Genomic DNA, 12,500 nt, shown 5'->3' with positions numbered 1-12,500 from the left:
GGTGAGATTACATAGATACTTATAACACACACACACACACACACACACACACACCTTTATAGACACAAGTATTGCCTCTGATGGTGGAGAAATTGTCTTGGGAGTTGAGGACAAGCCGATCTTGGCCAAAGGAAAAGCTGCCCACCACACTCTTGGCATCAAAGTGCGTGTAGGACGGACCCAGCCTGCCGTCACTGGGCCACGGCGGCACCAGCTGTGAGAGAGAGAGAGAGAGAGAGAGTTTTTTAATGTTCTCACAGCAGTAGAGTTTATTTCTTTATCTTTTCACAGGAGTTAAGAGAGAGTATTTTTTAATTTCCACAGCATAAGGAAAAATAAGTAGAGTGAGCAAGAGTAAGTTCCTTTCTAGCCTTTTTTTCACAGCAGTAGAGAGAGAGAGAGAGAGAAAGAGAGAGAGAGAGAGAGAGTTCAGTTGAGCGATTGGAAAGAAGGGAGGGAGAGACAGAGAGAGAATTGTGAGAGACTGGGGGAGGGAGAGAGGAGCTTAACTGACTGACTGACTGACTGACTGAGCTTAATTAAGAGACTGGGAGAGGCTGGGAGGGAAAATAGATGATACAGAAGAGAAAACAGAGGCTGAATAAAATTAGGAGAGGCTTTGAAAGATTGAGAATGAATGAGAGAAGCCATGAGGTGTGAGGCAGGTTACATTAAGCTAGATGGGATAAAATTTTGATGAGACAGAGGGGGCTAAAACTAACCCAACCTTCTCACACACACACACATACACACATTGCGATTCACTATATATTGATCAATCAGGGAAGATATGGAACACAGGACCGACCACCAGGGATCTCATACACACACACACACACACACACACACACACTCACAGAGGTCTGGTGGGGGTGTCTTGCCCTGTCCTCCAGCACTACACTCAGCAGACACTGTACGCTGCCGTAGTCTGGGAGGTGACTTGTTATCCCGCTGGGGAGAGAGGGGGGGGCGTTGAGAGAGATGCAGTGTTTTGGTGTGTTTTGAGTGTGCTTTGGTGTGTTTTGAATGTGTTTTTGGTAAGTTTTGAATGTGTTTTGGGTGTGTTTTGGTGTGTTTTGGTGTGTTTTAGTGTGGTTTGAATGTGTTTTGGTGTTTTGAGTGTGTTTTGGTGTGTTTTGAGTGTGTTTTGGTATGTTTTGGTGTGGTTTGAATGTGTTTTGGTGTTTTGAGTGTGTTTTGGTGTGTTTTGAGTGTGTTTTGGTATGTTTTGGTGTGGTTTGAATGTGTTTTGGTGTTTTGAGTGTGTTTTGGTGTGTTTCAGTGTGTTTTGAGTATTTCTTGATAGTGCTTTGAATGTGTTTTGAATGTGTTTTGGTGTGTTGTGAGTGTTTCAAGTGTGTTTTACTGTGTTTGCATATGTGTCTGTGTCTAATAGTAGCAGTAATAGTAGTAGTAGTAGTAGTAGTATACAAGAACACAAGGGTTGGTGCAGGAAGTCGTCAGGCCTACACATGGCAGTCCCTGTATGAAACATGCCTGTCTGTTTCTGCCTGTCATCCCTGTCCATAAATCTGTTTAATCTTCTTTTGTTTTCTTTCTATAACTTATTATTTTCTTCCTCTCTCCTTTTTCTTTTCCTTCTTCATCTCTTCTCTCTCTACCATCACTACTACTACTACTACTACTACTACTACTACCAACTTTTTTCTTCTCTACCTCCTTCCTTGCTGTCTTTTCATCCCTTCATCCCTTCTCTCCCTCCTCCTACCACCACCACCACCACTACCACCAGCACCACCACCAGCACTAGCACTTACTCCAGGCACTGTCCATCCGGGTGTCCGCCTTGGTACCTCTGCAGGTCCTCTCGGAAAACTTGACGAATAATCCCATCCAGGAGACGATCTGATGGTTGAGTAATTAAGACATAGTAGAAGTTAGAGTTTTTGAATAATTTGCTTGATTTTATTCACTCAATTTATCGTGTAAGTGTTTTTTTTTTGCTTGTTTGTGTCTTCTTTGGTAATTGTTGTATTAAGCTTTGTTCTCTCAATGCTACAGGTAATCTTGCTAATTAATGTTTTGCTACTAAAGTTTTTTTAATGTTTCTGCTAATAAAAATTCTGTGGGATTTCATTAATTTTTCACATCCAGCTAATTCTGTATGCTGGGAGAGAGAAAAGTGTCTCTCTCTCTCTCTCTCTCTCTCTCTCTCTATCTGCATAACAAAATATTTTATACTGATAATCACACACACACACACCTGTTGGCGGGTGGCACTGTGCTGGGGGGGTGACAAGGGGGGTCTGGGAGGCTCGGAATGATCCCCCTGCTCCCCCTCCCCCTCCGCTGCCCATCACCCCAGACATGATGCACTGCTATGGGGTCCCTGCCGCTGCCCACACCTGCAGAGAGTTAGGTTAGGTTAGGTTTGGTTAGGCAGGTTTGGTTTGGTTTGGTTTGGTTGGGTTAGGTTAGGTTAGGATAGGTTAAGTTTGGTTAGGTTAGGTTAGGTTAGGTTAGGTTTGGTTAGGTTAGAGAGAGAGAAAGAGAGAGAGAGCAGGTAGAAGGAACCCACAACAGCATGCACCCCTGCAAACACCGACACCTTAACACCAGCACCATAACACAGCACTCAGTAAACAATGCATAATCAGCGCTGTGTTTGTCGCATCCATCCTATTCGGCAACCGGCATCTCAGTGGGCTTTTTTTTATGAGATTTCTGTTGGCCGGTGTTCCTCCTACGTGTGAAAAAAAATATAAATAAATAAAGATAAATAAATACTTCACTTACACACACACACACACGCACAAGTTGGATTGGTATGTTGTGGATGGCAGGAGACACACTCATCAACACACACTGGCTTGGAGAAACACAAAGAAGGAACAAGGCATGTGCGCAGATGAACTCCTCAGCTCCCTGCCTGCTTCTGCATCTCCTCCTTCCTGTGACTTAAACTCCTTCTAGATGGAGGTTTCAACACACTTATCCTTTAATTTCTGGCCGCTTTTGACCGAAGACCGGCACCTCAGTGGGCCTTTTTTTTTTTATTATAGTTATGATGCTCTTAGCTGGTGCCCCTCGTACATAAAAAAATACATAGATAAAATAAATAAATAGAAAATGAAAAGTAAAGAATAGTGTTGCTTAGAGAAGAGGGAAAAATAGAAGGTTATATCTCCCTCACTACCCCCCCTTCACTATCCCCCCCTCACTATCTCTCTTCCACCCACAGGCAACGAACCATTCCTGTCTCACCATGTCCACCCAGCACCACGCACTCTCTCTCCACTAAACGCTTGCTGTGTCTTCCCTGTGTTAATTTTCCAGTGACACAGCAACGCCACACAGTCCTCCCTGAGCCAGTGACGTCATTGAGTTTCCTGGCTTGTCATTGGCTGTGGCTTCGTGGCAGCGTGTGTCGTGATTGGCTGCGCTTGTGTTCTGTGTTTTGGTGTTGCTTGGGTGGCTTCTTGCTGGCTTAAGACTCTGCTGTGGTGTCAGAGAGGTGTATCTATATCTATCTATCTGCTCAATGAAAAAATAAATGAATAAAATAAAAAAAATACAATAAACAGAACCTTTTTTTTTGTTTTCATTTTTTTTTTATCAGTGTGTGTGTGTGTGTGTGTGTGTGTGTGTGTGTGTGTGTTGCTACCTTGTGTGTTACCGTTAAACATGCTTTCCACACTTATACCTATCTTGCATATTATTGTTCTCCTTATTTGTGGTTTATTTCTCTGATAATACACACACACACACACACACACACACACACACTTGTTATTTCTTTCACTCATGACTGGCGCGGCACCTAACAACCCTGCCCAGCCGTGTACAAGTGGTCCCAGGCGTTGGCCCACAGCCCCACGCAGCGCAGGGAGTCTTGACGTGGCCAGCCTGGGGGTTGCCCTGTGGCTGGCTGGTGCTCCTTGGTTCCTTCACTGTTTTCATCAATGTACAAGCCCCTACACTGTCTCTGCCACTCCTAGCCACTCTCTAGATGCCAATATTATAGTGTTATTATTGAAGTGTATCTAGCTAGTGGTGAAAAAATGTAAATAAATGAATAAATAAATAAAATAAGATAAATAAATAAAATAAATAAATAAATGAATAAACTACCCTAACCTTAACCTAACAATAAATAAATAAATAAATAAATAAATAATAAATAAATACATAATAATGTTGTCATTGAAGTATTGGGGTCACACTTAGCACTGGTGTGTGTCTTTGTTGCCCCACAAACTGTCCCTTCCTCTCATATTTATGTTTATTAAGTTTGCTGTTGAGGAAGGTTAGGGTAGGGTAGGTTAGGTTAGGTTTTGTTATGCTACGTTTAGTTAATGTTTTTTTTTAATGAATTTCTGCTCGTTTATGTGTGTGTGTGTGTGTGTGTGTGTGTGTGTGTGTGTGTGTGTGTGTGTGTGTGTGTGTGTGTGTGATTCACCTGTGGTCGTCTGGTGGTCACCCAGCCAGCCGTTACCCTATGGAAAGAGCTCAGAGCTCATAGTGACCGATCTTCGGGTAGGGCTGAGACCACTGACACACCACACACCGGGACAGTGAGATCACAACTCCTCGTGTTACATCCCGCACCTCCTTGCTGCTGGGTGAACAGCGGCTACACATTGAGAGGCTCGCCCATTTGCCTCGCAGCGCCCAGGATTCAAACCCAGGCCTTCTTGCTTGTGAGCCGAGCGTGCTAACCACTACACTACGCGGTGTGTGTGTGTGTGTGTGTGTGTGTGTGTGTGTGTGTGTGTGTGTGTGTGTGTGTGTGTGTGTGGAGGGGTTATATAATAAGAAAAAAAAAATTATTTGTGTCAGAAACGACTACTAGATGAATTGAAAGCACACCAAAACCCAGCAGAAAAAAGTAGTTTTGCCCAAAGAATGTAAGGCGGCTGCACTTGTATAAATGTATTGAACACACTGTCAACTTGCGCATGTTTATAAAATGTAATTACTTTGAAAACACGTGTAATTAACATAACTTAACATTTGGTCTGCTATCTGGCACACCCTCTACCTGTTCCACGGCCACAGCTAACCTTTACAATGGGGACAAGATGTTAATTATAATCTTTTAATTTCCTTTACTGTTCCAGATGGTTAGTTTTGTTAATAAAGATTTGATGTATTCCTTTTAGTGCTGCTAACTGTTTGGTGTGGCAGTGAAAGGGTTAGCACCACCACTGCCTCACCTGCCCTGACCCCCCGCCCCTGCCAGGTTCACACACCGTAAATATGAAGTAGTTAAATACACGTCAATATTTCCATAACTTATTTTTAGGTCATTTACTTTCTCCTAACTACCTTAAAGCAGCCAAACCATCACTAACTTACCGTAACCTGACTACCACAGCCCTCACCTCGCCTCACTTCCTCCCCCACATACGTTCACCACTCACAATTGACACAAAACGTTATCATTTTCATAACGTGATGTAATTAAAGTAATTTACCTTAATTACTCCCCTGACTTATCCTAACTCCCCGGCTCTAACTGCACGCTCACCACTGCCACACATAAACAGCAGGAGGAGCAGATCACAACAAACAACAAGCAACAAACGCACAAAATAACTCCAACGTAAACCTTTCAAGTTGACACAAACTCCCAAACACTTACCTTATTTTTCGCGTCTCCGCCTCTCCCTTGCCTCTCTCTCCTCTCCCTCGCCTCCTCCTGGCGCGCCTCACCTTCGCCTCACCATCAGCAGGGGCGGGAGTGAAGCTTGCTGGTGTTTAGAGTAAGTTTTATGACTTTTCCTGTCTCTTATCGCAGAGTTGTTTTGGTTCTGCAGCGGCCATCAATGTTTCGACACCGGTCTTGACTTCAGTCTGGATTATAAATAGTTATTACATATATTTGCATTACTTTTCTAAATCATATTATATCATATTGTGAAAAAACTAAGCTATTAAAATTTAAATAGCAAAAATTCTGCAAAAATGTCTGTTAAAGTAAAAAAATAACTTTAAAATGACTAATGTTCGCTTTGGCTTCGGTTTCGTCTATTTAAATACTATGCAATTATTAATTAGAAGATATTATGCTATATAAAATTTTATATTTACTCTTTATATACTTCATTAAACACTAATATTCATTAATATTGAGTTAACTTCAACAAGAGGAAAAATTAGATATTCAGAAATTTGGCTTTGACTTCAAACCCTTTCTTAGATATAATATATCATTGGATATGATATCTGTACACTCAAAGTACTTTTTTCATTATACAACCTTATTAGTTATTTTGTTGTAATATTTCTATTTGTCTAAATTATTGTAAATACATAAATAATGATGGAAGGATTTTAATGCAGATAAATAAAATCTCAGGGAAACGGACAAAACCACGTTTCCCTCAGACTATTTTTATATCAATTACTAAAAATATAAGAGTGATATAAAAGCGTCATTTTGAGATGATGATAGAAAATAAAGAGGCAGTAATAGAAAACTGTAACAGAAACGTAACAAAATGAAAATAATCAGAAAATGATAATAGGAAAATAATGGAATGAAAGACAACGATAGAAAAAATATTAGAAAAATAATAATACAAATTAATGACAACAGAAAAAAAAAAAAAAAAATGATATGAGATTAAAAGCGAAAATATCAGAGTGATAAGAATATATGAGGAAATGCGCATGTAGAAACACGAAATAAAATAAAAAATACATTAATTAATAAAACGAAACAGCTAAAATAAGAAATAAAATAATATATAAATAGAAAATAGAAAAAAAGAAATTCAATGAATAAAGAAATAAATGAAGTAGATGAATTGGATAGAAAAATATAGAGAAAAGATAGATAAACAGAGTTAGAATAGATAATTAAAAATAAGTAAGTAGGTAAATTAATAAATTGATAATAAATTAATAAGTATATGGATAAAAATATAGATAGATTAACAGAAACATAAGTAAATGAGTAAATGAATAAATGAAAGATAAAGTAAAAAAAAAATATAATAAAACACAAATATAAATATATCATAAAAACTATAAAGAAAACCATCATAGATAATAAATTCTTAAACAGCGTACCAAAAAGAACCAAAACACCCGCTTAGAGAAACCAGATGGCGGCAAGTGTTGACATCCCTTATCAGTGACAAATTTTCCTTAATAACTCAAGAAGAAAACATAATTAAGGCGCCAGGAGGAGAAATATTGGTGAGTGTAATGGCGGGAACAGTTTGAGGTGCATATTAATGGATGGTAGAGGCTGGAAGTGGCTGGATGAGGACGTGATAAGAGGTGGGATGGTCTGAAGCGGTACAGGAGACACAGCAAGGGTGACGTAACCTGAACATTTAAACATTTTTCCCTACACGGGGCACAGCGGCAGTACAGCACCTCTCAGCACAGCACTAGTGACGTGTCGGTGCAGCTGGTTGGCGTCACGGGATTCATAAACAGCACGGCGCCCTCCAACCACAAAATTATAATAGGCCAGTCAATAGGGGATTGAATAAGGAAAAATTCATGGAAAGCTGGAACAAGCTTCATTATCTTTGTAATAGGGTACTTAATAACATATTAATTTTGCACCCCTCTACCGTCCCGGATTTGGCCGCCATCTTGGAAAAATGGTGGCGAAAAATAGTTTTTTGCAAATATCTCGCTTGGGACTCACTTTACCAGAAAATATGTCAATACATAAAATAATCTACGCAAAATGTCCTATAATTACTCTTCTATGCATATTTTTGATATGTCACACCGTTTTCGTGCCAAGCCTATGAAAAAGTTTGCGGCTTGTTTTGCCTATACCTCCAATCTCCAAAATTTGTCTCACGGGTGTATTTCCTCTTTTTGTTTCTGGGTGAGGACAGACCGTGAATGCTCACTGGCAGAGTTACAACCCTTGCACCCAACCATCCACCCAAATTATGAAGTTATCCATTTCAACAATGCTTTACCAGTTGTTGCTGCACAATTAGAAGTATTGATTTCCAGGATAGCATTGGTTTTCTCGTCATGGGTAGTATAGCGAACCACATTTTTCTTCATAGGAAAGTAATGACAAGTAGTTTGGTTCTTTTGTAGAATGGCTGTAAGATAAGATAACAGCCTGGCATGTATCTATCTATCTATCTATCTCTTGTCTGACACCTTCATCCCTTGCAGGGTGGCCACTGTTTTTTTTAACTGTATTTGCTTTTTATTAGGAGTGGGTCGCTGGCCCTCCTATAATATATTCTGATTATTCTATTCCATGAGTTTCTTCACTCTCTGACATCAAGAAGTTTTGTAATGTGGCATGAAGGGGGTCGTCACAGTCCTCTTCATCATCAATCACATCAGAGTTTGAACATGACAGCCCCTTGCAAGAAACACATATCACAGAGCATTTTAATCCTGCCTTTGTACAGCTGCAGGTGGCAGTCATGCAACCTGCAGCACATTTGCATGACACAATGTTGAGTAGGTCTGGTGGAGCTGGGTCTTTATCTGTAGTGACTGGAACCAATCCTTTTGTAGTTGCATTCCAACCCCAATTTGTTGCAGACAAGTCATTTCCCAACCACTTCTGCACTTGGTGATCTGTACGTAAGGAATGAAATCGAGCAGCTGCATCTGTAGGAGGCAGAGAAGCCAAAGTGAATTTACTCTTAATGAGTGAGTGAGCATCGCACACATATCTCAAATCAGAAAGGGATTCACATTCATGATGCCCATATAAGTGAAAAATTAAATTCTTTCCTGCTTCAGCAATCTTTGCAGATTCAGCAGATGGTTCTTTAAAGACACCAACAAGATCTTTTAATTCTTTATGTTTTTCCATAAGCCTTATGAACTTAAGTTTTCCCTGTCTAAAAAAGGCAGAAGTAGTGTCGGACCCACTAAATGCATGTAAGAAGAGAATGTTGTCCTTGATGACTGACTGATCCATATTTCATGGAGGTTGGTGTGTACAGCTTGCTTTCTGTATTTCCTCTGCCTGGTTTTAAGATGTATATATTTGTCCTTGATCCAACCAAGGCTGTAAGGATGATTAAGAGGTCTACATCTTCTCCTACGATTGTTACTGATGCAGCCATGGTAGATTCTTCAATAACACAGCACTAGCAACAATCAATCTGTCTGCATCTTCAGTAGCGTGTTTTGCTGTACAACCCTCATTGATCAGTGTAGTGGTGAGCATTGTAATAAGCCGGCTCTTATTTCTCTCATTTGAAAGAAACCTGGTTTGACTTGTTGTTATGGGCATTGCTTCACCAAACATTGTGTCTGTGGTAGAACAAATCATTCGCCGAGCACGCTCACCACATGTTGTACTTTTGTATGCTACATTTTCTGGATATCCATCAAATATAACAATGGCATTTCTCTTGTAGTGCTTCTTTACATATTCAGTGTACCTCTTTACAATGGCTGAAATCATCTCTCCTTTTAGCCAAACAACTCGATGCATCAGAAATCCTCCATCAATAACAAAAACCGTATCTCCAACAATTCCTGTGTCACTAAGAGGTGCAAATAGTTCATACATCACGGATTTCTTGGTTTTGCGCATTCCTGTCTCATCAAAGATGGACAAGGGATATGGAGCTACTTCATACTCAAAGTTAAGTTTGAATAGTTCATGTGAGTTCTTGGTGAATGAAATTCTTCTAAATAACATCTCACTTTCCCATTTACTTTTATCACCTTTCTTGTTCTTCAGTACAACAGTTTTAACAAGACAGCTGGTATAAGAGAATCCATGTCTGGTATCTGGTATAAGAGAATCCATGTCTGGTATCTGGTATAAGAGAATCCATGTCTGGTATCTGGTATAAGAGAATCCATGTCTGGTATCTGGTATAAGAGAATCCATGTCTGGTATCTGGTATAAGAGAATCCATGTCTGGTATCTGGTATAAGAGAATCCATGTCTGGTATCTGGTATAAGAGAATCCATGGCAGTGAAGAAATGTTCAGGACATGGATCAGATCAGTTTCACATATCTGGGACCTTATATCTTCAGCAATTATTTTGGCGGCTGCTTTTACTACTCGAAGTCGCTCTTCTTTCTCGTCCTTACTTCTTTGTTTTTCATACCAAGCATCAGTCAGAATTTTGTTCCCTGTGTCGCGGAAACACACACCACAGGCTTTCTGTTTTTGTTCACTGAAACAACAATGTCTTCTCCATATCTTTCTTTCAGTTCAGACTTTATTGTTTTTTCAGTTGGTAGCTCACCCTCATATGCCTCAAAAATCTTACTGAAAGTAGATTGACATTCTTCTCTGTTTTCTTGCAGGTAGTTAAAAGCACGTGTCATTGCCTCTATAACTGTATCACTTTTGGGACGACCACGTTTCATCCCAGGATATGCTTGGTAGAATCTTTTCATGCAGGTTGAATGGTACCTTGCCTCAGCAGCAACTAAATCAACTACATTAGATATGCGAGTGCACACTGTTTGGCCCCATTCATCATTTCTCATTTCACCTGCTTTGAAAATAGTGTCCCTAACATGAAGAGTCTCTACACGATGAACACATTCACGCTCACTTGAAAGTTTTTTGCTTTGTTTTTTCAGAAAATCATATGAAGCTTCCTTTGCACAAAAAACACAATCTTTAAGAAAGTCAAAATCTGGGACTACACTTCTTGGAGACGTTGTAGGCACTTGAGAGGGTTCCTGTCTTGACCGGAAAGCTTCAGCACTCCTTGCTTGTGTGTACACCTTCCGACATTTTTCATGCACTTTCACACTTTTCAGGCCTTTTAATTGAGATTGTTTTCCATGATATAGGCTATGGCTCTGTTTTCATAGTCCTGAAACAAAAGAAAAACTACAGTTAGCTTAGAAACTTAAAGCATTATTGAAAATTGCATGCAAGAAAAATAACCACATGCTTTTCAGGCGCAAAGGATAGGAAAAAATTTAAATTCAAATATTATCGTACTCCTAGCACCAAAACGGTGCAATAAATAGAAAAAATGAATAAAGGAGATTTTATAGGAAATTTTATGAAGATTATTTTTTGTATCAGTAAACTTTCAGCTAAATTCAGTCCTAAGCGAGATATTTGCAAAAAACTGTTTTTCGCCGCCATTTTTCCAAGATGGCGACCAAATCCGGGGCGGTAGAGGGGTGCAAAATTAATATGTTATTAAGTACCCTATTACAAAGATAATGAAGCTTGTTCCAGCTTTCCATGAATTTTTTCCTTATTCGGCCTTTTTTCCTCCCCTATTGACTGGCCTATAAGCTTTAATATGCGTATGTAGAATTCCCTGTCAGGATCTACAGCAGTGTTTCTCAACCTTTGTTGGTTGGCGGCGCACTAAAGACATGTTTTTAATTTGGCGACGCACCATCTCTTTAATTTCATCATTAATTAACCTTTTACTCTTTCACGGACGGTGTGTTAACCATAATATCTCAGTTACACAATATTATTGATGAAATAATAGGTGCAAATAAACAGCAGGAAACAGTGTGTACTGTAAATAAACTATTACTAAAAAAAATACATACCCTATCAATGAGACACCTGTGCCTGCCTGGATTTACATATCCTCTCTATGTTGGGAGGGACAGCTGACAGACACACTCTCATTTCCTCTTCAACAGAGAGCAAGTTACATCTTTTCTTAGTTTTTATATTTGTTAGTGCTGGAAATCCCAGTTCACACAAATATGAGGTCGAAAACTGCAAGAGTATTTTCTGGGCCTTTTTTGAAATATGTGGGTATTGTTTTTCCATTTCAATCCAAAAGCTTTCTAATGACATTTCCATATATTGCAGTCTTAATGTGCGGTCATTTCGGATATCAATTAGTTCCTCTTCTTCATGAGTGCTAAGTTGAGGCTTGTGTAAGGGATCCAGCACGAATGGATTTCTCAGCCAATCATAACTTTCAGTAGATATATTTGGGAAGTATTTTTCAATGCTCCTTTCTAGGCTTGTAAGGTGGTCTGTAATGAGTGGAACAATGTCTGTGTTGTTTGCTGCAGCAGTCTTTTGAAACATGTCAATATTACCTTCACTTGACCTGTCTTTCCAAACCTTGATTTTTTCTTTCATTGACTGCATTTTATCAGTGCATGTTAACATATTTTCATTTCTCCCTTGCATACTTACATTCACCTTGTTCAAATGCTCAAATAGATCTGCCAAATAACATAATTTTGCATTCCAAATTTCGTCAGCCAGTAATTCGCAGAATTCTGTTTTCTCTTCAAGAGCAAAGAAAAGAAGAATTTCCTCTCTTAGTTCATGCACACGGGATAACACTCTGCCTCTTGACAACCACCGAACTTCCGTGTGGAGGAGAAGACCTTCGTGGGCAGATCCCATTTCTTCACAAAGACTGGAAAATAATCTTGACTGCTTTGGTCTACTTTTAATAAAGTTCACCATTTTCACGACATTATCAAGAACAAATTTTAAATCTTGTCCAAGTGTTTTAGCAACAAGAGCTTCACGGTGCAAGAAACAATGTGTGCTAATCAGAAATGGATTTTCCTTCTTCACTAAAGACACCAAACCCTTTACTGACCCCA

At 39.5% G+C, this 12,500-nt stretch overlaps 2 protein-coding genes across 3 annotated transcripts in view; one reads left to right on the top strand and one right to left on the bottom strand.

Moving 5' to 3' along the window:
• Window positions 1-5,815, bottom strand: part of LOC135096463 (E3 ubiquitin-protein ligase RNF123-like) — a 24,210-nt gene extending 18,395 nt beyond the window's left edge. The window contains 5 exon segments of the mRNA XM_063997965.1: window positions 55-214; window positions 858-951; window positions 1,779-1,866; window positions 2,225-2,366; window positions 5,606-5,815. Coding sequence (XP_063854035.1) covers window positions 55-214; window positions 858-951; window positions 1,779-1,866; window positions 2,225-2,330 — 448 coding nt within the window. The 5' untranslated portion in view covers window positions 2,331-2,366; window positions 5,606-5,815.
• A 1,106-nt stretch (window positions 5,816-6,921) lies between these two features.
• Window positions 6,922-12,500, top strand: part of LOC135096573 (gamma-aminobutyric acid type B receptor subunit 2-like) — a 144,429-nt gene continuing 138,850 nt past the window's right edge. For both annotated transcript variants that reach the window (XM_063998159.1, XM_063998158.1), the window contains exon 1: window positions 6,922-7,167. The gene's annotated coding sequence lies outside the window, so the exon portion shown is untranslated. The remainder of the gene's footprint in view (window positions 7,168-12,500) is intronic.

This window comes from Scylla paramamosain, unplaced genomic scaffold (assembly GCF_035594125.1).
Source record: "Scylla paramamosain isolate STU-SP2022 unplaced genomic scaffold, ASM3559412v1 Contig4, whole genome shotgun sequence".
NCBI classification, from domain to species: domain Eukaryota; kingdom Metazoa; phylum Arthropoda; class Malacostraca; order Decapoda; family Portunidae; genus Scylla; species Scylla paramamosain.
Note: the sequence above shows the minus strand (reverse complement) of the source record. Positions and strands in the feature narration are given on the sequence as shown.